The sequence below is a fragment of the Molossus molossus genome, unplaced genomic scaffold (assembly GCF_014108415.1).
Source record: "Molossus molossus isolate mMolMol1 unplaced genomic scaffold, mMolMol1.p scaffold_m16_p_1, whole genome shotgun sequence".
Lineage (NCBI taxonomy): Eukaryota > Metazoa > Chordata > Mammalia > Chiroptera > Molossidae > Molossus > Molossus molossus.
The window spans coordinates 230932674-230959077 of NW_023425344.1; the positions used below are offsets into that span (position 1 = coordinate 230932674).

The 26404-nt window shown below is 43.5% G+C and overlaps 1 protein-coding gene across 3 annotated transcripts in view; it reads left to right on the forward strand.

The window, feature by feature from the left end:
• NRXN3 (neurexin 3) overlaps positions 1 to 26404 on the forward strand; it is a 1496329-nt gene that overhangs the window by 407669 nt on the left and 1062256 nt on the right. For all 3 annotated transcript variants that reach the window (XM_036267618.1, XM_036267616.1, XM_036267617.1), the window contains 2 exons: positions 17150 to 17588; positions 22696 to 23079. In XM_036267618.1, coding sequence (XP_036123511.1) covers positions 17150 to 17588; positions 22696 to 23079 — 823 coding nt within the window. The remainder of the gene's footprint in view (positions 1 to 17149; positions 17589 to 22695; positions 23080 to 26404) is intronic.

Sequence of the window (26404 nt, forward strand, 5' to 3'; positions counted from 1 at the left end):
GCTGAACTTTCACTATATTCCATAGGCGTCCATGGCTTTCCTGCATAGATAATCGCAAGCTTCCAGTCCACACCAGCATTGCTGCTCCCCTTAGCTAGCTTGGGGTAGGTTCCTGGCATTAGTGTTACTCAATAAATGTTTTCTGAATGAATAATTTATTTTTCTTCTCTTGCGTGGCTTTCACACATATTGGCCTAATAGGGTGGATAAATGAATGATTATATTGTTTGGCACCAGCAGAAGCCTTTATTTCCCAAGGGCCTATTCTTCTCAATGACTTTATAGTTCTTCACTGGGACAAAAGACTTAATCAGAACTTACTTGTCAGGAACTCTTGGGTTCTGCCAAGATAGCATCTCGTTCACAAATGGAAATGTGGGGAAGGCTTGCAGAGTTCCCCTCGTTCACTTCTAGCTCCCTGGGCATTACTTTATGCTGAGGCTAGACATAGATCACCAAACAACAATAGTGTGTCAGCTTTCCTATAGCTTACCACCTGGTAGGTGGAAACAAAGAGCGAGTAAAGAAATATAAACTATAGATGGTGGTCAATAAATGTGGTGAGAAGAGGAAATGAAATGAAGCATGATGAAGGAGCAGAAGATAATGGAGATCCTTTGTAGAAAGTTGAGTTGGTAGGGAGCTGAGGCTTGCTTGACAAGAAGTTAAAGGATCAGCAAAGACTGGAGGAGTAGGTGGTTGTTGAATTCAAGGGATATATAAAAGTATGCATTGAGACTAAAGTTATGTGGAGCCTTTAAGTCATGGTAAGGAGTTGAAGTTTTAATCTGATTACAAGGAAAAGCCATAGGTCACTTTTTAGCAGGGGAGGGACTGATCTCAATTTAGAAAAATCCCTCTGACTGGTCTATGGGGGGTGGACCATCGTGTGCACCAGTAGAGACAGAGATAGGTAGGTGACTATTGCTGCCATTCAGACAAGAAACTATAGCAATGTAGATTAGAGTAGTAACAAGGGAGATGGTAAGAAGTGGATGGATGTGGGATCTATTTTGGAGGTAGAGTCTGTAGGACTTACTGATGATTCAGATGTAGTATGTGAGAGGTAAGTAACTGAAGATATCTTTATTAGTCAAGTTATGCTAGGTTGTGTTGTGACAACAAACTACTCGAAAATATCAGAGGCTTAAAACCAAAGCGGTTTGTTTCTCACTAACATGTCATCTCCTTTGTGTGTTGGCTGGTGGTTTGATATTTTTATCGTTGTCCTCCACCTGGGACATGGGATGACAGGGTAGCTTACTAACTGGAACATTAGTGGCTGACATTAAAAAAGGAAAAGATAAATGTTTTATACTGGAAGCAATGAAATGTTTGGCCTGAAAGAGACACATATAATTCCTAATTGGCCAAAAGTAATCATACAGCTCCACCTACCACAGGGGGGCCAAAACAATGCAATCCTATCTTGTGCCAGGGAGGCAAAGGTCAGAACTACTCAGACAGCAGCGCTAGTGATGCCATGATATCTTCCAGGTTTAGATAACTGGTAATAATATTATCCAACTGGAGATGGTTGAGAGGAATGGGCTTAAGGAGGGTGAAATCAATATTCCTGTTTTAGCCATGTTTAGTTTAAAAGCCTTTTATGCAGAGATGTCAAGAAGACAGTTGGAAATGTTTGATGATCAGAGGGAATCTATGGGCTAGGGATATAAATTTGAACATTGACAAAATATATATGATATTTGAAGTAATGAAACACACAGAATGTAGCTGGAATAAAGAAGAGGGCCAAAGACAGAATTCTGGGGCTCTCCACAAGTAGGGGTCTTATAGAGGAGAAACTGACAAAGGAAACTAGGAGATGATAATGGTGGAGACACAAGAGAGCATGGGATCTCAATAGATGAGTATATAGAAAAGCTGTGGTACATATACACAATGAAACACTATGCAGCTGTAAGAAAGAAACATCTCTTATCCTTTGAGAGGACATGGAGGGACCTGGATGCTAAGTGAAATAAGCTAATCAAAGAAAGACAAATACCACATGATCTCACTTATTTTTGGAATATAATGAACAAAAAAAGCTGATGAACAAAATAGACCCATAGACATAGAAAGGAGTATGGTTCAGACTGACAAACCTCAGAGGAGGTAGGTGGGGTGGGGTTGAGGGAGGGGTGAGATAGACCAAAGAACCTATATGCATGTATATGTAACCAATGGACATAGACAACAATGCTTGGGGCCATGAGGCAGGGGGATAGGAGGAGGGCATCTGGGGGGGGGGGACATCTGTAAAATAATAATAATAATAATTAATTAATTTTTAAAAAAGACCTTAAAAAGTAAATCTTGCAAGAAGAAGATTGTATTGGGAGGTCAAGGGAAATAAGAATTAATCATTGGTTCTGGCAACATATTGACCACTCCTCTGGTGTGGTATGGGCTGGGCTCTATAAAAATTTTTAATTGGGTGACCAGAAATAAGGAAGTCACGAGGAGGAATTGGTGGGATTGCATTTATACAGGTTGATTTTAAGGGTCTGCAGAAAATTTTAATTTTAGATGAATTGCTCCAGGTGACCATCCAGATTTGGGGCCTAGGACTTTGGAGAGTGTTTAGGGTACAGATAAAGATGTAGCAGTAAATGAGCTGAAATAGAGAAAAGGGGAAAGAGGGCCATCATCAGATGCTTAGGGTAAGCCTCTTTTTAGAATTTGGAAAAGATGCTGATAACAGAGGCCGAAAATGAGTCATCAAAGAGTTACTTGGAAAGTGTACAGTCAGGAAATCCCAGAAAAGGAAATTTTGAGAAGGGAGTGATAGACGAAAATGTCAGCGATTGCACAGATATTGAGTGTTCTGGGGATTGAGACCTATTTAAATTTAATTAATAGGCTCTTAGTAATCTTACTTCAGAATTATTTACTCATGAGTTAAATACATTTTATCTTGGGAGGTCACTAAGTTAATATACAGTATTTTGAATGCTGCTGGACAGTTTGGTAAAAATTCTCTTCTCTTTCATCTGTGGTTACATAAAATTCCTTTTATTGGTTTTTCTTGGACTGTATCCTCTAGCCATAGAGCCAAGTGGGATCCAGTGACAGAAGCCAAAGAGATAAAAAGCTAAGTCTCTGGATTTATCCCATTATTACTTTTGGTATCCTCTGCCTATTATTAGGTGTTCAGCAATAGATTTATGGTTACTGATAGATTCAAGTTGATCCCTTGTATTTTCTTTGCCCTGGATCTAAGGACACTATTCTGTCTTGATTTTCCCCTCTTAGTAAAAGAGCCCTAGATAGATCCCATAACCTTTAGGTGCTATAGGCCTTGGTGTTGGTATTTTCTTCGGGGTAGCCCATGCGAGGGCCAGAGAGGAGGGTGCCACTGTACATGTCTCTCCTCAATCCTTGGACTTTGTTAAATATAGAAGACACTTGCTGGTCAAAATTATGTCAGGCAGGAAAATAAAGATTTTTCTACCTCTGTGATGAAAGAAAACTTAGAGAAGGGCATGGCCAGTGAATGGCCCATTAGCAATGGACAAAATAGTGACCACGTGGGGTCAGTGCTTTGCAAGGAAAGGTCCTTGCAAAACTCTGGGACCATACATTTAGCGATGTACTATTTGTTTATTGGTAGAAATACTTTACTATCCTTTTATTTTTTTTAAGGTATCAGTACCTCCTTAGGAGGCATTTAGTGAAACATTGGATAGTGGTTACTTCAGGCAAGTCCAAAAATAAACTCTATAGATTAAGGAGCCAGAGGTAAGAGAGTTTTTGTTTGTTTGTTTGCCTGTTTTCATCCTCACAGGAGGATATTTTTCTATTTATCTTCAGTTACAGTGGGAGGGACAGAGAGAGAGAGAGGAACATCGATGTGAGAGAGACACATCAACTTGTTGCCTCCTTGCACAACCCCAACCAGGGCCGGGCTGAACCACAACCGAAGTACATGCCCTTGACCGGAATTGAACCCATGACTCTTTGGTCCACAGACTGACTCTCTAACACTGAGCCAAACCAGCCAGGGCAAGAGTGTTTTTTCCCCCAAGTCTTAGCTTCTTCTCGGGACACCTGGTAGCCCTTTGATGATAGGAAGGTCCCCCAACCACCTGTATATTTCCTAGGCTCCTTGTATACTTGTTTTGTCCCCTTGATCACTCCAGTTTGGCCTGATTAAACGGTATCAAGCTTTTCACCTGCTGCCCTGGATCCCAAGGAAAGTTGGAAAATGGAGCGACTGCCGATTCACACATGGCTCTCAGTTTCTGGTAGCGGCCAGCACTCCTTGACTTGTGGTTTCATGCCTCCAGTCTCTTGCCTGCACTGTCACCTTGCTGCCTAGTGTGTGTGCATCTTATCTTCCTTTGCCTCCTCATGACAGGGAAGCAGGTGATTGCATTTAGGGCCCACCTGGATACTGCAGGATGCTCACCTCTAGAGCCTGAACTTAATCACATTTTCAAAGACCCCTTTCCAATAAGGTAACATGTATAGGTTCCCGATATCTTTGGGGACCATTATTGCTGTAGAGACAGATGTCTTTCCACCATTGCAGACTCAGCATTTAGTCTTCTAGGAACTTGGTTTATTTACAGACACACCTCATGAGTAAATACTTCCAAACTGGGGCCCATTTAAAAGAAACCAAGAGCTACTATCAAGAAGGGGCTAATTTAGGTCAGTCTCATGCCTCTGGACAGGCAGGTGTGGTCACATTCCAAGTTCCCAGTATTTTTTTTTTTTTATTCTCACCTGAGGACATTTTTTAATATTTTGTTCAGATAGAGTGGGAGGGAGAGAGAGAGAGAGAAAAAAATTGACGTAAAAGGGACACATAGAGTGGTTGCCACCCACACCACCCAACCAGGGCCGGGGACAAACCAACTGAGGTACGTGCCCTTAGTGGGAACTGAACCCGGGTCTCTCCAGACCTGGGGCCAATGCTCTAACCACTGAACCAAATCAGCCAGGGCCCAGTTCCCAGTGTTAAAGTAAACAATTAATTTTTATTGAGAAGCTGGTTGGAATTCTAAGCAAGCCAGCAGTGGCAGCCATCCTCGTATGTGGCCCTGTTTGTGTAGATTTTATCCCAATTCTGGGAGAACAGGTGAGTTCAGCTGGCCTGCCACTCACTCTTCTTTGTCCAGCAGTAGCTTTTGCCATCTGTTTCACCAGGAGGCTCACAAAGGATCTAGGTGGTCACTGGGAGGGGAATAGAGGTGGGATCAAGAGAAAGGAGGAGCTCTGGGGTGCAAGGTCAGAGCAGGGGATTCACCAATTTTTGAATTAGGGAAGAACTTCAGTATTTGAGCTTGGGATGCAGACACTTCCTGGCTCTTTTGCACCCGTGGTACATCTCTCACATATTGTCTATGCGGTGGTATGGGCCCCAGGTGAGGTCTGCTGCAAGATTCTCACAGGTGCTCCCCACCATGCTGCCTTCCGTGTACACACCTGACTATGACCTGCTAGCCTAAGCCACAGGCAGGAGAGACTAACTTTTCTAGTGATTCCTTTATGATACAGCTCGCTGAAGAAGCTGGGTTTCAGGCTGGATCTTAGGGAAACATCAGTTGTTGTTTTTTCCTGTGATAGGTAGGCAGGATAATAATAGTCATTGAGCACACAAGTCCTCAAGCCAGACTTACCTGCATTTCATTCTGGCTCCATGACATAATAGCTGTGTGACTTCATGCAGATATTAACATCTCCAATTTCCAGTTTCCTCTTCTTTAAAATGAGGATAACAGTAACCAATACGGACCATGTGGCAGGGGCTATTCTAAGCACTTTGCATATACTGAATCTTCTAATTTCCCACAACAGCCCTGTGAGTTAAGTATTGTTATTATCCCATTTCAAAGATGAGGAAACTGAGGGACAGAGAGGTTAAGTAACAAGTAGCAAAGCAAGGATTTGAACCTAGATAGTTTGGTTTCGGCAAATGTCTCAACTCTGCTTTATGCTGTTTCTTGTGCCTCTGGCTTTTGTGAGTATAAACTAGGGTGGCCATCTACCCCAGGTGGCCTTGGAAAGTCCTGGGTTACATCTGTTGTCCAGGTGAATTATTAATAGCGCCATCTTTTACTCTCAAAAGTATCATAGTGTCATGTCTTGGTTTGGATATTTCTCACATGAGGATTAAATAATTATATCTTAAATATTAAAGACAATGCCTGGCCCAAAAAATCCCTCCACTAAGGTTAGCTATTGCTGCTCCTACTACTGCTGTCAACACCACCACCACCACCACCATCCACAATCATCTCAAGTCTGGGAAGCTTAAAGCTGAGGATTAACTCAGGTCCTGAAAATACATATCATGGGGCCACCATTCCCCCTTCTCACACCCACTGCACACTTTGTCCACTGGTCACAGCACAGCAATCTTTCCTGCTTTGTGTCCTAGGCAGCCACTCTTAATTGATCAAACTTGGTATGTGAAATTAAAATTATTTGCCATACCTAGTTTTATAAAATAGAAGAATCCAAGATCCCAGGGTATGGAGAATCTGAATTTAAGCTGAGCTTGTGGGTTTCTCCATTTTTTTTTCCCGTTGAAACTTATTTCATTCCTAAAGACGATAATGAATTTTGGACCTCTTAGGCACACTATGTCCCTTTTCTACAATATTCTTCTCTGCCTATTTCTCTATCATTTGTACCTCTAAAAGAATTTTAATTCATAAGAATTTTCTATTCCCTGCCTATAATTTCATAAAAGCCCATGGAAATACTATAGAAATGGACATCATATAAATAAGGAGAAGGAGTGAGTCATAATAGGGATTATAGTTGACACTTTAGATCCATGGCTTAGAAAAGCCATCTTTAAATGTAATTTGTGTAACTGGTAGTGAAATTCATTTCAGGTTAGATTTTGCATGGCACAAGGGACATCTAGTGGTTATCAAGGTCTCTGCAGATTTACTAAAGGTAATGTGAAGTCATAGGTGTGCATATTGGGGCTTAGTACTAGCACCTTGCAAGAGAGCTCCCCAAAAGGAGGGTGGTCTCATTTGTTGCATGCCTCTTTATTTTGAAGTTAACAAAGGGCGAAGAAACCTGTTTATAAAAAAATCAATTTGAGGCCCAGCATTTCCATCTATATTATTGTCAGTTTGAAACAACTCTTATTTGCACCAGGTTGGAAATGATTCTGTTATCAGGTACCTGCCAGCTTGGCATATTTTTCTTATCAGTTTCCCCACCTCTTCTGCTGTTTGCAAAGGGACTCTTTGGACCACTCTCAAAAGCCATCTATCTGATTAGAGCTTTTATTAGGCTAAGAAACAGGGCTGCTTAGCAGGCCAGGCAAGAAGTAGTTTATAATTGCTTCTGACAGGCAGAGCTCCTTCTTTGGAAGTTGCTCAGCCATCAAGAAGCCATACAGCTCCGCTCCATGTGTCCTTTGTATGAACAAATGGGCTTCACATTATAAGAGGATGAACTGCCAAGCCCCTGTGTGAACTTGCCTTCTTAGCCCCATAGGGTCCTTCAGGAACTTGCCTATTGGTCAGCACCTCTTGGTGTAGTCTGTCACTGTCCATGGTTCTGACCTCCCTGCTTCTGTCTTCTGGGCTGCATAGTACACTAACTTGCTTTCCTCGTAGGTTACTGTTGTTTCCAACCAAATACTTTAGACTTCTTGATGGTTCTGTTCCATTGAATCTTTTTATAGTACTTTACCTGGTTCTTCTGACTTTAGGACTTTCATACAATCTCTTTCAAGACACATAAACTAATGACAACTGCCATTCTGGTGTGCAGAACTCTCTATATTGATAGCCTTAAAATATAAACATACTTCCTAAGCATGCACGCTAGGGAAAAGTCAATATTCAGTGATTCTATACAATTCGTTTTAACTGTTTGTGATACTTTAGCTTTCTCCCTTCTCATCTTGTCACTTATTGTCAAGCAGAATGAATAGAGAGGCTTCTTTCTGCATTATAGTCCTCATTAACTTATAGGCTCAAAAAATAGCCTTTGTGAGCTTCCTTGCCCTGTTTCTCTCCATTCTTCCACACCCTCTTAAAAACATGTACTGCCTTTGTGGCATGCACTGGGCTGGGCACTTAGAGACACAGAGAAGAAAGATGCAATTTCCTTTACTTGAGAGGCTCACAGTCTACCAGGGGAGACAGATAATCACAGCACAACATGATAATTTCTGGGACAGCAGTTAGAACATGGAGCCATGGGAACAGAAAGGAGGAAATCAACTGTGGGTGGGATTGGAATGATGATGAAGAATGTTGATGAAGACTTCCCAAAGGAGGTGATGCCTGAATTATTCCTCAAATGGAGATCAGTAGTCATTCAGATAGGTAACTTAGGTCAGGCTTATTCCATGGATGGTTTATTGGGACAATGCAGAACTTTGGCAAGACTGGCAATGATGAGGTGGAGACTAGATCAGAAAAAGTCTTTTATGTAATGCTTAAAGGTTTGCATTTTCTTCTGAAGTTGATAGAGAATCACTGAAGGGTTTTAAGCAAGGAATGACATGATATCCCTAGGGAGAAGAGTGAGACTATTAGAGTCATTTCTAGTCCTTGAAATAAAAACAACAGTAGGGTCTTAGTGATTTAGGAAAGTAGATTTTAAATTTTGTCACTTTTCTAATTAAACTACTAAAGGTTTTCTTTCTATTCTAATGGTTCCTTCCCCCGTGCCCCCGGTTGTATAATGGCTATATTTTTAGAGCTTTCCATAATCAGGTACCACCTATTCGTCTGATCGTACTTCCTCTGCTTTGTGACATGTAACTCTCAGACTAGTCAGGTTGGTGCCCTCATCAAACATGCGAAGACAGCAGGAAATATCGGGGTGCACTGGGTGGGTCTGTTTTGTACATAAGCAAATGTAAGAAGGGTGTGTGTGTGTTTTGAGCCCCTACTATGTGGCTGGCACTTTGCTACACACTGGGAATGCATTGGTTTCCACATCAGACATACACAGGCTCTGTGTTTATGAAGCTTACAGTCGAGAGGAGCTTAGTAGTGCCATTCCTGACAAGCAGTGGGAGAGAATTACAATCCGAGTCGAGTTTCTGATCACAGGAACTTGCATGCTCATTAATTGGGTATTTAACAAATTTATATGGATTTTTTTCAATATTCTAGTACAGCTAGTCAATTTACATTAAACTGGCTTTTTGTGTTAGAGTATAACAAGGGCAAAGAGTAGGCTCACCCTCAGTTCCAGCTCTCAGGGACTGGTGGCAACTTCCTAGAGCATTGTCTTGAGAAGAATTCTGAGGCTTAATGGGAAAGGAATTAGAATAGAGTGGCATCATTTCATAATAAATGCCATCTGCCAGGGGGAAAGAATAGAGACACATACTTGTCAACATGGCTGTAAGGCACGGTAGAGTTTTCTATCCAGGTATGGCTGGAGGACCATTGGGCAAACTTTCTTAGATTTTCTAGAAAGATTGACAAGGCCTATCTTGGAGAACTATGGCCCAAACATGCCAGTTCATGTCTTATTTATTTTCCTGGTTCTGTCTATGCCAAGTCTGTGGTCTGTCTGTGGTGAGGATAACCAAGCTTGCAGTAACAAATCTTATCTCTGTGATAGACTGAGCCTTGAGAGCACCCTAACTCCCCCACAAACTTGATTGGCTGGAATTTTTTTCTATAGGATACATGAACATAGAGCGACCTGTGCCTGCTCAGCCTTTTTAACCCAATAAATGTCCTAAGAAACTTCTTCTTGAGAATAAAAATGAAACTTTCACTGTGATTGTGCCAAGGGTTGATATTCTTTTATGGCTTCTTACCATCTGTAACAGCATAGACCTATCTGATCATTTCCATTTCATAAAGAATCCACCAGGCAAACACATGTTTGTCTAAGTCTTGAGCTCAAGTGGTAATGACCTGCATTATTAGCAAGGCTCTTGGGCTGGCCAGAGTGGCCCTTGGACTCATGGGCAAGAGTAACTGACTGGTGCACAGCTCGTTCTCTCTTCCTCTGGCTGAACTACCAGCATGGCCAGGTGACTGGGCACTTTCTGCAAAGTGAGGAAGGGACTGAGGACTCTCCTGGTTCTGGTACCATTGCAATGAATTAATTATTAATAACAGGAAAGGAGCAAAGGGAAGGCCAGGCATTATAGGCATGTTCCCTGTAAAACACTGGGGGAGGGAGCCACATGAAGAAAATAGATGCCTGCTCAGTACAGTTAGGGTGACATAGGGAAGGTACTAGCCTCTCAGTCATATCTGGGAATGAAAATGATTGGCCAGAATTGGCATGGCTACTGCAAGGGCACTAAGATTTGAAATACACATACCTGAGCAACAAGGGCATGAGACTTAAGCACAATAAGAGAGAAAATTCCTTTGTTTAGGGGGTTATGTATTCCATATTTTAATGCCCCTGCAGTGGCCATGCCCATTCTGGCCCCTAAACAAAGGAATTCACTGTTTTGTTGTGCTCAACTCTTGTGCTCTTGGGATTCTTGTTGCTCGGGGTATGGTCTCTTGGTTCTCTTGCATTTACCCCTATGGGCCATGGCCATGCAGACCCTACACCAGTGGGCTAGTGGACTGCAGAGGGAAGCAAGAGCTGAGCTAGCCTGATGCTGGACTGGACCCGGCTCCAACATGGAACAGAAACTCTGGACACTGGCTCTGGTTTTAACTCTAATGAAGCCCCTGCTACACTTCTTCTATGACTGGACCAAGGGAAATGGGACTTTGGAAACCAAGAGGTGTAATTACATGGAAATAAAGCTTTCTATAATATCTCATCTTCTTGTGGGGGCTCTCTGGAAATGCTTATTCCAGTGTTACCCCAAGAATCCCACTCCCACTAGCAACAGGGGGAGATGATACACTATCCTGTCTGTTATCAGTTCAACATCAGTTTGCCCAGATTTTTCTTTACTCCAGTTTGCCTTATAGCCCTTTTATCTTTTCCTGGCCACTCTTTTAGACGTGGAACTGTAGATCAGAGATTATGAACCGGTGGTCCCTGGAGATATCCAGCCAGCAGATATATTATGTTTGACCCACAGAGTGTTGATCACACAACATTTAAAAAATGTAACTAACACTCTACTGCTTGTTTCACCTTTATCTAGAGTCTGCTTCACTTTTATTTGAAGTCCTAGAACGTAGACATTTTTTGGGCTCCTGCCTTGCAAGTCTGAAACTCAGTTCCCGTCGCCTGTTTCTGGTGCTTGGTCATCTTTGGCAATTCCTGGACACTTAACAGGATTAAAGCCTGGAGTGGTGGCATCCGTAGTGTGTAGCAGTGGGGACTTGGGCCCAGGTTGGATATCAGCTGTAGCTCAGCAGGCAATATGTTTACTGACCCCTGTTAGCAAGACTGCGGATGCAGATGTGGCCCCGGCCATGCCAAATATCAGGTTCTTCTGACTTTGGAAGCTCAGACGACCATCTGCTGCCACATTTGTGCTTGGACTTCACTGTTGGAGTTTGGTCAGTGGTACACTGTGACAGAAAATGATGTTAATTATAATGAATTCTAAATCTGTGCAGATGTGTAGGGAGAGGGGGAGAGAGAGTGGGGGCGGGGAGAAAGGGAAATAAGGGACAAGAAAGGAATGGCCATTATTAGGTATTTACATATATTGCAAATGCCACTGTCTCTTGAGTTGACAGTTGGGTTAGAACTTATCCTGAGAGTCTTCTCTTCCTAATGACTCCCTGCCACGCTAACTTGTCTATTGATTCAGTTCCGGCTTTTCACAGAAAATAACAAAACTAATAGTGATAACTACCACTTACTGAGTGCTTATGAAGGGCCTGAAACTGTGTAAGTACTTCTCTGTGTGACAATATTACGTCATTTATTCCTTGTAGCCCGTGAAGTGAGACTTGTTATCTGCGCTCTGCAGTTAAGAACTTGAGACCAGTTAAACCCTTTGTCCAAGGTCACAGAGCTGGCCAGGGTGGAGTGGGACTCAAACCCTGGTTAGTGAGACTGCAAAGTCCTTGATCTTCACCCCTGCCCTATTGCCGCCACTTGAGCCCAACATCTAATTCAATGAAGATATACGTGTTTATTAAGCACTGGTACAGCTAGGTGCTATTGGTGTAATGCATAGTTTTTGGTGATAGGGTGTTTAAGGTATTTTGAAAAGACAAGACCTGTGCTTATTCAAAGATAACAGAGTACAGTGTGTTGAATGACACCTGAGCAGAGCAGACAGTTCATAGACGGGGAAATGACAGCTGACCAGAATCATAAGTTGCCAGAGGGGCAGAAGGGAAGTGGGGTAGATGAAGTAGGATGTGTGGTTCTGTAGCTACCCCAGAAGCCAGGTTATTTCACAGTGCTTTGTACTTATTTACCCTGAGTAGGAATATTACCGAACACAAAGATTCCCATAAAAGTTTATCTAGAAGCTGCGCCATCCTGGAAGCTGAAGAGCAAAAGCTCATTTCCTTATTATCTGCTGTCAAAGGATTAAATTTAGGTGAGGGGCAAATACATCTTTGTCTTTTGCTTGTTGTATGTAAACTGCTCCACACACAGGTACACATTGGAAAGGCTTTATTGGCCCAGTCAACACTGTTCCACATCACGGCACCTGCCACCGGCTTCACTCTGTCCTGCTATGTGTAGCCTGGACACTCGAGGGAACGTCCCCAGCATCCACCCTTCAAACACCCTCCCCTGACCTGGATCAGTGCAATGGTGCCCGGCCAAGAAGTACTGGTCTCATCAGCTGAGCTGGTATTTTTTTTTTTTTTTTTTTTTTACTGAAATTGTCCTATATGTAGAACCACAGAGAATTAAATATACTTTAAAAACAAGACAAAAGAAAGGCCGGCTGGTAAACCGTCTATTCCTTGACAGGAGAAATAGTACCGAGAAGCCCTCTGGGCATTGCAGGGCACATGCCCACACTTCCCCCTTACTGGAGTGCACACGGATGTGGTATTTACAAGTGATTACATGGAAACATGTTCTCAAGAAGCCAAGAACAGAGTGACCTGGTATAAGACAGGAGAGGGAGAAAAGTAATATTCTGTGAGCTGGGACTATCTCTATCCAATAGATTCATTCTCATGAACCTGCCACACACCTCACGCCTCATGGAAGAGTTCAATGTAAAAAGCACATTCTGTAAATTAGAATAGTCTTCTTTTCCAGGCAGGGAAAATGATTTTGGCAATAGAGCAGACAGTTTTGTCACTGACAGGCAATATCAGGATTCTGAGTTTATCAAGTGTCAGGGATCAGGGTACCAGAGTAGCCAGCGAGGGCCTGGAATGATTTGGATGTACATCCCGGTGAAGGGGCACTGTTTACAGAGGTTGAGAGGAGAGGGACACACTGATGACTGAGACACCTGGGGAGCAAAGAGGCAGAATCCCTGACACCTGAGTTCATAGGGGACCCTGAGGTGACTGGGAGTCGGAGGGATAGGAGTCCATCATAGAGGGACATACCAGGTGTGATGGGCTTCACCTGTCAGGATGGAGCTGCTTGTGGCTTTCATGTTTGACGAAGGGTAGGTAAGGGCTACAGCAGGTAAAGGCTACCACCCCTGGAGCATGGCCTTACATAGTGGACATACTGATCCCCTCTGAGCCTCATTTCTGTAAAATGGGGCTAATGCCATTGACTTCACTTGCTTAATGTGGGTGGGATATAACAGTGTTTTTTAAAATATGTTTTTGCTAATTTTAGAGAGACAGGAAGGGAGAGGGAGAGAGAGAGAAAAATGTCAATGTGAGAGACAAACATTTATTGGTTGCCTCCTGCATAAGCCTAGACCAGGGATTGAACCCGCAACCAGGGTATGTGCCCTGACCGGGAATCAAACCAGTGACCTTTTGGTGCATGGGTTGACACTCAACCAACTGAGCCACACTGACCAGGGCTACAGTAGTGGTTTTAAAGTGTGGTCACATAGTAGGCATGCAATAGATGGCAACCATATTTTTCATATCCTTGCTGCTCCCATAGCTTGCCCTGTCCCTGGTATTGTTCTGTGTGCCTGCATGTCTCACACCCTGCGGGCACAAGTGCAGTTGCTCTGAGAGGGTCTGTCTTAACGCTGAGATTCTGTCCTCCACTGTGGTACTTGCTGGCCTCCTAAGCATGCGGCGTGAGCCCGAACAGCAGTGTTTACACGCCCGTGGGCGGAGTAGGGAGGCCAGCTACTCACTCTCCGTGGCTTTGCCTCAGCCTCCCAGGCTGTGTGACGTCTCCCCCCGTGGGCAGCCATTCCCACTTTGTCTTTAATTGCTCCTCGTTGGGGTGACTTGTCAGCCAACACTGCTTTCTGTCACTCCATGCCACATCTCTTTCTAGTTCAGCCCTCCGTTGGGGACTTTCATTGAGCTGAAAGTCTGCTTGTACAGGGAACACTGTACCAGAGGCTAATTTGCCTTGTAAGAGAGTCCAGCAGGGTTTCTGGCCTTCATGACCTACCCAAGGTGCTGGTCCATTTGTGCCTGGCTGTGGCCATGGTCCTGCACTGGGTGGGTCAGGAGGACGAGCAAGTGAATACAGGAGGACTCAGGTTACCCAGCTGCAGTAAGAAGTATGTGAAAACTGGTGTGTGTGTGTGTGTGTGTGTGCGCGCTGTACTATATATATGTAATGTCAGGTCCAGGGAGCAGAAAGAGCTCACCTTCAAAGAGCTTTTGAGAGGAGTCTGGTTATCCTTGGCCAGTTTCTTGCCCTGATTCTCCTGTCTGTGTCTCCAGAAATCTGTATTCTAGTTACTCACCTCCTGTTCCTGTCTCTGCTGTGTATCCTTCTTACGAAAAAGTTCCTCTTCATAGGCCTCTGTGTTCCTTTCCCTTAAAAGGCCGTTTTCTTTTTTATTCCTGCCTCCTGTAGGGATACCTGAGCTCTCCTGCCATTGATCATTCAGTGGAGCCAAGCCTCAGTGTGTCCCATTGGGATGAGCTATTGTCATGCACTAGAAATTAACCTGTACACGGACATCTTATTCATAGACATCTAACCCAATGCAGAGAAAGTCACAGTTTGGTTATGACAGAGAGACCTCACCTGCTGGGGCATAATAGCAGTGGTTAGAAAGGAGAAGCTGCCAGTCATTAAACTTGTCTTTTCTGGTTCACTCACTGGAAAGTTTGCTAAGGATCTTACGGTTTTCCCTTTGCACATGCTCAGTCCAGTAGAGGGAACATGGAAAATTCAGCTTTTGAACTGGGGAGTTGAACATGCATGACTTTCCACATAAGGTTAGAGGTGAGCTTCATGGGAGCTGCTAGTGGAACCTCATTTTGAGTATTCACAGTGGTAAGGTTCATGGACTCTGGAGCCCAACTCCCTGAGTTCAAGTCCTGCTCTGCCGCTGACCAGCCGTGTGACTGTCGGCTGGCTCCCTCACATTCTCCATGTCTGCTTCTGCATCAGTGAAATGGGGGGATGGTGAGGATCTCTCAAATACGTGTTGTCAGGATCTAATGGGATGGTAGGCTTCAGATCCTTAGTATGGTACCTGGTAGTAGGTGCTCAGTAAATATGAATAATCACTATTATTTCCAGTGTTATTGACTATGGTTAAGTTCATGGTCAAGGTCACATAGTAAATGAGGCATTTTTTTTTATTCTTTGTCATTAGTTTTATATTAAAAGGCAAACGGCTCTGTTTGAACCTCTCCTGGTGATAGGGGAGGGAGGGGAAACTGTTCTGTAGCTGGATGTTAGGGATTAAATGATAAATACTGGAATGACTCAACCAATTAACTTTGTATTACTGAGATGGATCGTAAGACTAATGTCAACACTTATGTCTTGTTGTTTTACTGAAAATGGAGATGATAGTACACTTTTCTCTGATTTTTGGTAAGAATGAAATCAGATTAATAACAAATACAACAGCCACCTAAAAATAGCTGAGATTTTTATGCCTTTCTTATGTGCCATTTCTAAGTGCTTTACATGTATTAACTTATTCCATCCTTATAAAAAATAATTTACTCCTATGTTCCCATTTTCAAAGGAGAAAACAGATTCAGATAAGTTAATAACTTTGCCAAGGTCACACAGCTTGTAAGCAGAGTATGTTGGATTTGAACTTAAATCTGGATGCTAACTTAGAATTTGAATAAGATAATGTACAGGACATGACACTGAGGTTGGCATGCTCTGATGTTGGCCCCATTCCCTTCTGATTTTTTTTTTTCTATTTATTGTCTGCATGTGACATTGCTTAGGTATCAGAGGTCCAGGACCCATCCCAGGGAACTCTATCAAAATTCAGTTATAATAACAGCAAACCTTTTTGAAATTCTACTTTGGGGGACTAAAATTAATCCCTACTTTTATGTGGATTATACCAGCTTTAGAAAGTCTTAGTATGTTTGTTTATGTTTTAAGGTGTTTCATTCCCTCACTATATGTATATAGAGGGCATACAAAATGTGCAAAGAAATCTCCTTCCTCACCAACTCTTAATAATCATTTTCTTGAAGCAGTACATCCACATGGTTAAAAAAAAATCAAATACAATAGGGTACTCTGAAAAGTAAGTCTCCTTCCCACACCTAAATATTAACCTGACAAATCTACTCCCCAGTGACAATTTTATAGTTTCTTGTGTTTTCTTCCAAAGATGTTTTATGCATTATGAGCATATATACCTATAACACCTCCTAACACACACACTTTTCACTGTGATAGCGTAATGCATGCTCTGATCTGTTCCTTGCTAATTTTACTACACAATACTACTTGGAGAGTATCCACATTAAATTGGGAGCACTACCTGGTTTCTAAGACTGCATAGCATTCCATCATAAGGATGTGCCAGTCTATTATTGATATTCATTTAGGTTGTTTTTGGCCTTTTACTAAGGGCACTTCAGTAAATACCTTTGTATGCACATATTTGTATCTGTGCAACTCACTACGTCTTGATTTCTACTTGCAAGTTTATATTGTAGAACTTTCTGACAACACAAAAATTGACTGGAAGTAGATAGACGATAAGAATAGAATGGAAATATGGGAGCTTAGTCAGACTTGTGTACACCCTAGAGGTCTCTTCAGATGCTTTTTCAAATGCTGTGTCTCATGTTTCAGACTATTGTGTCCTGAAGCCTCTTCTTGGGTCTTTTTCCTGGGTGCCCAGTGAGTGATGGATGGTTACTGTTTGGGAGATTGATTCATATGGCACTCATTTGGCTTTTGACAGGTTGTTTATAAGAATAATGACATCCGTCTGGAGCTGTCTCGCCTGGCCCGGATTGGGGATACCAAGATGAAAATCTATGGTGAAGTTGTATTCAAGTGTGAGAATGTGGCCACGCTGGACCCCATCAACTTTGAGACCCCAGAGGCTTATATAAGCTTGCCCAAATGGAACACCAAACGCATGGGTTCCATCTCCTTCGACTTCCGCACCACCGAGCCCAATGGCCTGATCCTCTTCACTCATGGCAAACCCCAAGAGAGGAAGGATGCTCGGAGCCAGAAGAACACCAAGGTGGACTTCTTTGCCGTGGAACTTCTTGATGGCAATTTGTACCTGCTGCTTGACATGGGCTCTGGCACCATCAAAGTGAAAGCCACTCAGAAGAAAGCCAACGATGGGGAATGGTACCACGTGGACATTCAGCGAGATGGCAGATCAGGTGGGAAAAGGCAGGGGATGTCCGCGAGACTGGAGGACAGCTCCAGCTTCTCAGTTTGTTTCCTGGCTTTATCTTTTCTATTGTAATGTTTGCACTTGCATGCTCTTTTATCTTTTGCTGTTCTCTCTAGTGGTTGTTGTATGATTGTGTGTTGGACAGGACACTGCCTCCTGGACAGTGCACATTCTCCTCTCATCTCCCCTGTCACTCATTGCACAGTCACCTCAGCGATAGCTCCAACACCCTGGAGCTAAGGACGGGTTTTCAAGTAGTATTCCCACAGCTACTAAAGCAACTGTCATGTTACTGACGTGATGGTCTTTCCCCCAAACCCCCCTTTTTTAAAGTCTTTTATTTTTCAATAAATTTTCTTTATTGATTTTAGAGAGATAGGAAGAAAGAGGGAAAGAGATAGAGACGTCAGTGAGAGAGAACATCGATTGTCTGCCTCCTGCATGCCCCCCACTAGGGATTGAGCCCACAACCTGGGCATGTACCCTGACCAGAAATCGAACTGGTGACCTCTTGGTGGATGGGTCCACCCTCAACCACTGAGCCCTCCCTTCCTTTCTTCTTCTCCTTTCTTCCATTACCTTGGAAACCAATTGTGACATCACAGATGCCACATTATGTGATAACTGTAGGATAAGCGTCACTGTGTAAGGGTTTATGCAACAATATCCCCTTCAATAATTGGCAAGAACCATGTTTCAATAGTAACTCCAATCTCACAAAATTATGACAAGAAAAAAACAGGCGAATCGATTTTTCCTGAAGGAGTGTTCAACCTAATACTTTCCTTTGGTGTGCAAGCCTATATTTCACTTTGCTCAGACCTCACCAACTCTCCCTTTCTCTTCATAACCTTTTACATTTGGTTTAAACGGCTGTGTTTGTTTCTGCAGCCGCAGATCAAACAAGCTAGCCCCAGGCAGTACATAGCCACTCTGGAATAGTAACAGAGAGAGGAAAGAAGGAAAAAAAAAAAAAGAAATACAGAGACTCTGCAGCTTTTGAATGGCCAGAACTGTTTGCCCAGCTTTCTATGGACCACGTGGCAATGAAGGTCATGTTCTGTGTCATCAGAAAAGGCATTTTACCTGGAGTGCTAATTAGAGCATTTGAACTTCACACGTATTTCCCGATTCTCTATTTAGGGGGTATTATACTCAAGCAGAGTCTTAGCTGTATTTGCCATAGGATTCACACTGATGTGTCACTGGGACGTTTTCTTTCTAGGTGCATTTGGCTAACAATAGAAAGTAATAGGTTTCCCCTAAAAGGCTACAGCCAGGCATGGCTGAGTTGGGGAAAAGGCTCTTCTGCATCATTTCAGAGCCAGAGGGCTGATGAGCAAGCTGCCCCTGGGAGGAGCTGGATGGGTTCGGCGCAGAGGGTAGTCGGGTGGCAGATTGCAGCCCTGGATGCTTTATTACCCAGTAAGATGCTTTATTGATTGTCTGAAATCTGATCAGAACCAGGAGGCATGCAACTCAATGTGTTTTCTGAGCAGGAATGAACAGTTTGTGCTTCTTTGACAGAAATATACACAAGAATTAATTTCTCTGCAGGCTGATTTTTCTCTCTCTCTAAGTTTATCCTTAAAATTTCATCAGGAACATAGCGAGAAAGCCAGCCCAGAATTATAAAGGAAATATTCTTGTTGGTTTTTAAGACCATGCATTGTGGGTCCCTGGAGCTGGGCCATGGTTGATGGGTTTCATGACTGACTGACCTAGACTCTGACAAAGCTTAACGGTTACCTGTCTGTGTCACAGGCAGGCTAGCATACGTAAAATTGCCGTATGTCTACTTCTGTTTATTCCCAACACGAACTGCTTTTTAAAGTAGTGTTTTGTTTTGTTAGAACCACCAATGGACCCATCTTCATCAGATAGGTTTAAATTTCAGAAACCTTGGATTTCATAGCTAGGAGCTATAGCATTGGCCAGTACTTGAAATACCTATAAAGCTGATCAAACCCTATAAAAATTTACTGAGTAGACAAATAATTGTCCTGTGCAAACAATGTGACATAAAATTTTAATGTGACCTATTCAACTTCATTTCTTTATGAGGATATTTCTAAACATGTTGTTCTTAGTTATAAACCTCTGCTAAAATGAACAGTTGTAAAAACTAGTGTATCTAAGTGTGGCAAGTCCTTCCCTGCTCATCCTGAAGAATAACATGACTGAGGGGTGGTCTAGAAAAGCCGTCATTTCACTTAGTGTAGTATCCTCTAGGTCCATACATGTTGTCACAAATGGTAAGATTTTATTATATTTTTGGCCGAGTGATATTCCATTGTATGTATTTATTACACCTTCTTTATCCAATTGTCCATTAATGGGCACTTAGGTTGCTTCCATATCTTGGCTATTATAAGTAATGAAGGGATTAAGAAGTGGGTAGTCACAGAATAGTCATGGGGTTGTAAAGTGTAGCATAGGGAATGTAGTCAATGATATTGTAATAGCTACAGATGGTGTCAGCTGGGTACTAGGCTGATGGGGGTGGGATATCACTTTGTAAATGACATATATATCTAACCACTATGCTGTACACCTGAAACTAATATAAAATAACACTGAATGTCAACTGTAATAGAAAAAGAAATACATAAAATAGAAAGAAAAACAAAAACTCCCCAGTTGGGCGACAAATTCTGAAAACTTAATAAGTGCATTTAAAACAGTTGTGGTCACACACGCAGAGGCTCGGCTTCCCTCAGGGTGTATTTAAGGCTCCCGCATTTCAGTCTGTTCTTGTGCTTGTCTCATTTGGCAATAGATGTCTCTCCCTGCTTATTGGTGATCACAGTGGCCCCGCAGGTTTCTGGAGGGTAAAGGGGGCACCCTGTGCAGCAGCGAAGAGAGAGACTCAAACCTCCACTTGCTTCCTCATTTGTGAAATAGTAACTCCAATCTCACAAAATTGTTTTAAGGGTCAAGTCCAAAATTAGCACATAACGGTGAGCAGGATATGATTATTATTACGTAGGTTTTTTTAAAACATAAAAAACCATAAAAGCAGAGCAGATTTCTCCAGGAGGAAACTTCTAGGGGAGAGTAGAGGGAAGCGGCTGTCTGTTGGCTTAACCCTCCCAGAGGCACCCTATGCTCTTTCTACTCTCCCACCCTGTTGAATTCGGATTTAGAGTGCCTGTCACATTCTTTTTTTTTTTTTTATCCTCACCCGAGGACATTTTTCCATTTTTTGTTCAGGTAGAGTGGGAGGGAGAGAGAGGAAGAGAAAGAGAGAGAGAAACATCGACGTGAAAGGGACACATCGAGTGGCTGCCACCTGCACGACCAACCAGGGCCGGGGACAAACTGCAACCGAGGTACGCGCCCTTAGCGGGAACCAAACTCAGTTCTCTCTGGACCACAGGCCAATGCTCTAACCACTGAGCCAAACCGGCCGGGGCACCTGTCACATTCTTGATCTTATTTGATCCTCTCAGCCCTCAGGCTACCCTCTTCATAGTGGAGGGAACTGAGGTTCAGACAGAGTGAAGGCTGGCATGACTCAGTTAACTTGGTCCCAAAGAAACACTTTAAGAATACTAGGTAATTTTAAAAATGTATGGCATGATGTTTAGTTACCATCTTGCTTTTACAGTTTCCTGGATTCTATACTTTAGGAAATTGGGCTGTAAGGTGGCTCAGGGACCGGCCCATGGTCATTTTCACCACTGAGGACTAGAACCCCTGTTCCCAAGTCCCCAGGCCAGGCTCTGTGATCTCCTGTGCCCAGACTCTCTCCCTGGCCTCATCTCCTGCTCACTCCCTCTTGCCTCTCCACTGTAGCCACACCCCTGCCTACCCCAGGGCCTTTGTAGGTGCCAGTCCTTCTGCCAGGCACGTTCTTTCCCCTGGACTAGGGGGATCCTTCTCAACATTCTGTTTTTAGCTCACCTGGCATGTACTTAGAGAGACTTCACTTTAAAGGTGAACTCTTGGCCCTGGCCGGTGTGGCTCAGCGGTTAGAGCGTCGGCCTGCGGTCTGGAGAGACCCGGGTTCAGTTCCCGCTAAGGGCACGTACCTCGGTTGCAGTTTGTCCCCAGCCCTGGTTGGGTCATATGGATGGCGACCACTCGAGGTGTCCCTTTCACATCGATGTTTCTCTCTCTCTCTCTCCCTCCCACTCTATCTGAACAAAATATCAAAAAAATTTCCTCGGGTGAGGATAAAAACAAACAAACAAAGATGAACTCTTGGGCTGCTGCCATAGCACCCATTTTACTCTTCCTGACACCTGCCATTAACTAATTTCTCTTGTTTATTGGGAGATTTGTTCGTTTTCTGTCCCTTTGCTCTGGAACATAAGCTCCGTGAGAGCAAGGCCATACCTGTCAAGTTCATCTCTGTGCACAGAACTAGACCAGAGACAGAAGAGGTGTTCAATACATATTAAATGGATAAATAAACATGTTCCAGTTAAAGTTTATCAAAGACAATGCCCAACATATTCACAGCAGGCCTGGTCGCTAATGCCATTGTGGCGGGTATCCACGCATGGAGCATTTCATCCTTTTGGGGACAAGCCAGTGAGGAAGACTCAGGCAAGTACTGGCAGAGCCGTGGCTCTGTCTCGGGCACCCAGTAAGAAGCACTTAATATATCCGAGCTTATTTAATCATTGCATCCACCTGTGAAATGAGGGCCATTATTTCTGCATTTTACACTTGAGGAATTAAGGTTCAGGAAGGGGAAGACATTTCTTTAGGGTTACAGTTAGTGCATGGTGAAGCTGGGATTTAAGCAGAGGCAGGAACTATGCTGGTTTCAATTGTATGGTATGCGACCTCTCAGCCAGGTCTTTCAGGTAGAGAAACGACATCATCCTAGGTACAAGGCCGTTGGGACTGCCCTGGTGCCTCCTATGGGCCAGGCTGTCCTACCTGGCAGAGATGGAAACCCCATTGTCCATTCTAACACCTTGTAGCATTTGGTTCCCTTGCTTGCATTGTTCTCTCCTGCTCAGGTAATACTAGTCTCAGAACTCACCTACTGGGCTCCTTTCATTGAGATCATCCTCTGGCAGCTTCCCCTGCGATGCCAAGGAGCTGTTAGCTCACTGTCTTTCTGTGCTCTCTCCCAGGTACCATATCAGTGAACAGCAGGCGCACGCCCTTCACGGCCAGTGGGGAGAGCGAGATCCTGGACCTGGAGGGAGACATGTACCTGGGCGGGCTGCCGGAGAACCGAGCCGGCCTCATCCTGCCCACCGAGCTCTGGACCGCCATGCTCAACTACGGCTACGTGGGCTGCATCCGCGACCTGTTCATCGACGGGCGCAGCAAGAACATCCGGCAGCTGGCGGAGATGCAGAACGCCGCGGGCGTCAAGTCCTCCTGTTCACGGATGAGCGCCAAGCAGTGCGACAGCTACCCCTGCAAGAACAACGCGGTGTGCAAGGACGGCTGGAACCGCTTCATCTGCGACTGCACGGGCACCGGCTACTGGGGCAGAACCTGCGAGAGGGGTGAGTCGGCCAGCATGGGCGCTGGGTCTCTGCCACAGTTGTGTCCCGTGGAGCGACCTGTGCTTCCTTCCTGCTAGAGGAGTTTTCTTGGGTTCACTACTTTGCAGATGACACCCTTCCTAGTTCTGGGGCCTTGCGTTTGTTTGACTAGGGTTGGGTTGCAGAAAGGGAAAGTTTAGAAGAAGCATTACCGCCGTGACCAATTTGGCTCAGCGGTTAGAGCGTCGGCCTGCGGACCCGAGAGTCCCAGGTTCGGTCCCCACTAAGGGCAGTACCTCAGTTGCAGTTTGTCCTCAGCCCTGGTTGGGGTCGTGTGGGTGGCAGCCACTCCATGTGTCTCTCTCACATAGATGCTTCTCTCTCTCTTTCTCCCTTTCTCCCTCCCACTCTATCTGAAGATAAACGCAAAAAATGTCCTCAGGTGAGGATAAAAAAAAAAAGTAAGCATTACTGTGATCATGATACTTTTTTCGACTAAGTATCAGGCATCTTTTATTTAGAGAAGGCAAATCCTTATATTTGGGGATTCTGGATGAGCTCACCAAATGGCTGTTTTATTTATTCTTTGAACTTATGCTTTTTGGTGCTCTCTGCCTGCTAGCTCTTGGATTAGGCTTTAGAAATACACTATCGAACAAGACAGGCCTAGCCCTGTTCTCAAGGAGTCTGAGTCCTAGTTGAATATTTAGCCATTAAATAAATAATTTCAAACATGTGAGTTTTATAAGAGACATTGTTATGCATTCATTAAGGACATGAACTCTGAGGCCAGACTGGGTGAGAAATCTGGCCTTCGGGGAGTGATGGGAATCTTATCAAGATAATCAATATTTTGAGACTTGATTTCCTCATCTGTAAAATGGGGATAATCAGATACCTCCTTCACAAGATACTGGTAATAATGAAGTGAGTCAATAGGACCTGGGCTATGATAAGCAATTAATAAATGTTAGTGATTGTTGCAGTCATAATTATTGTCATTCAGCATCATTAAAGGGAAAGTAGAGAGAAGTTTGGGAAGCCTTTACAAGGGGACCTGCCATAACGTCGGGCAGTGGTTCTCAACCTTCCTAATGCTGTGACCCTTTAGTATAGTTCCTCATGTTGTGGTGACCCCCAACCATAAAATTATTTTTGTTGCTACTTCATAACTGTAATTTTGCTACTGTTATGTTTTAGGCGACCCCTGTGAAAAGGTCGTTCAAACCCCAAAGGGGTCGCGACCCACAGGTTGAGACCCGCTGCAGGGGTTCATAGAAAGCTTCTGTAAGGAAGAACTATGCAAGTTGAGACTTGAAATATGAATGTGAGTAACCTTGGCAAGGAGGTGGGGCGAAGGACATGCCAAGGGAAAGAGATAAGAGACTATGGCACAGTTGAGGAACTGAACAAAGTCCAGAATGGACTGGAGTATGGAGTGATGTGGGGGAAGGTTAGGGGAGTTGGCTGAAGTGGTGGGGAGCATACAGTGGGGGCTGACAGACAACAATCACTAACATTTCTCAATTGCTTATCATAGCCCAAGACCTATTGACTGACTTCATTATTACCAATATCTTATTGTATATGAAAAGAAAATTTACACATGTGAAGTGTTTGCTGAGGGCATAGTTCTAGGGCTTTGAGGACCCTGGATCTGTTATAGGTAGTTCCTGCCCTCAGGAACCTTATCATCTATTTAGCTAAGGAATTGAAACCTCAATGCAAAAAGAAGTAATAAAATGATACAAGGCAGTGGCCTGCTTTCTATTGGCGGACCAGACTAGGAGGACATGGAGATTCAAAAAAGAAAAGACAATCTTGAGGAGAAACATGCAGGGTCCTATCCCTAAAGACTACCACCAGTGGCCAGAATTGTCTAGTATCATAAGTCTGATGATGAGGAGACAACCTAGAACAGGAACTGGATGACCAGTCAAAGATGTTTTCAAGGACTGGTTTTTGTGAGGTCAACTATATTACTAGTTAAGGTGTGCTTCCAGAGGACTGAAAATCTTCCTTACAGTTGGACCAAAAACAAGATGCAGGACACTGATGTGACGGAGATAGAGCCTTCTTGGAGTTATGGAATTTAAATTCAAATTCACTGAATTTTCAAAGCAGCAACAACAAAAATATGAGCTAAGAGGAGGAGGCAGTCATTTGGAACAGAAGTGGGTTACATGGAGCTGGTCAGTCTGTCAAGCTCCTTGACTCTTTCTAAATCTTTCTGTAGGGTAGACTACCCTGGTGCTAGTTTGTGGAGACAGAAAGGTCGTTTGACCTCTGAGATGCATGAGACAATTTTGGTGTAAGCCAGGGTATTGCAGATATTCCACAGTGTATGAAGGTCATGTAAGAACCGAAGGTCATTTTAGATACCTCACTTCTTCTTCTTGCGTCTCTCTCCAACTCAGAGGCCTTGTGATTGCTGAGGATAGACAGCAGTGCCTATAGGCATCTGTGCATGTGCTTCTGAGTTCACCTATTCTAAGGGCAGTTCAATGGGTCTTGGTCCAAGATTGGCCAAGGACAGTGAAAGTCACTGCACCTTTTACATTGCCACTTTTGACTAGTCATTAAAAGGCAGCTGATTGGGGATATATGAGGGACAATTATTTCTGGTACAGTGCAGCCAAGAGTCATCCATTCTGGCCAAATGAGAAAGAGCCTAGCAAATTTAAGACATTTGATCTATATGTCGCTCAAATTCCAGACGGTTCATCTGATTGTTTTGTTCCCCCACTAATTGTTTTTTGGTCCTGTATTGTTCCTGACACCACGTTCAGAATGAATCAGTGGAGTGTAAAAATGATAGGACTCCACTCTGCTAGCAAAGAAAATGGAGCTTCCCAATGACATTGTTTTTCTTTATTGAAACTGACTCTTAACGGGAGATGTTTTTGAGTATCTTTTATTCATTTGTCATACATGCAGCAGATATTAAACCCTAGTATGTTCCAGGCCTTGTATTAGAGGCAAGAATTACAAATAAACTGACATCCCTGATTTTGATCAAGGGGCATATAATTCTTCCAGGGAAACAAAGGGAGATGTGGGAAATGTGCTAACATGTGATGGGTGTTATGTTAGATGCCTGTAGGGGAACAGTAAGGCACACTGATGGGAGAGGCCATGTCTATATGGGGGAGTGATGGTCAGACAAATGGCCCCAGGCTTTTTTTTTTTTTTTTAATTTCTTGTCTTCCATTTCTAACAAAATTATGGTCTCTTTCTTCTTGTCACTGCCAGTATTCACTCCATGCACTTCTGAAGAGTGGCAAAGGAAAAGTGATTTTTTTTTTTATCCTCACCCGAAGACATTTTTCCAGTTTTTGTTCAGATA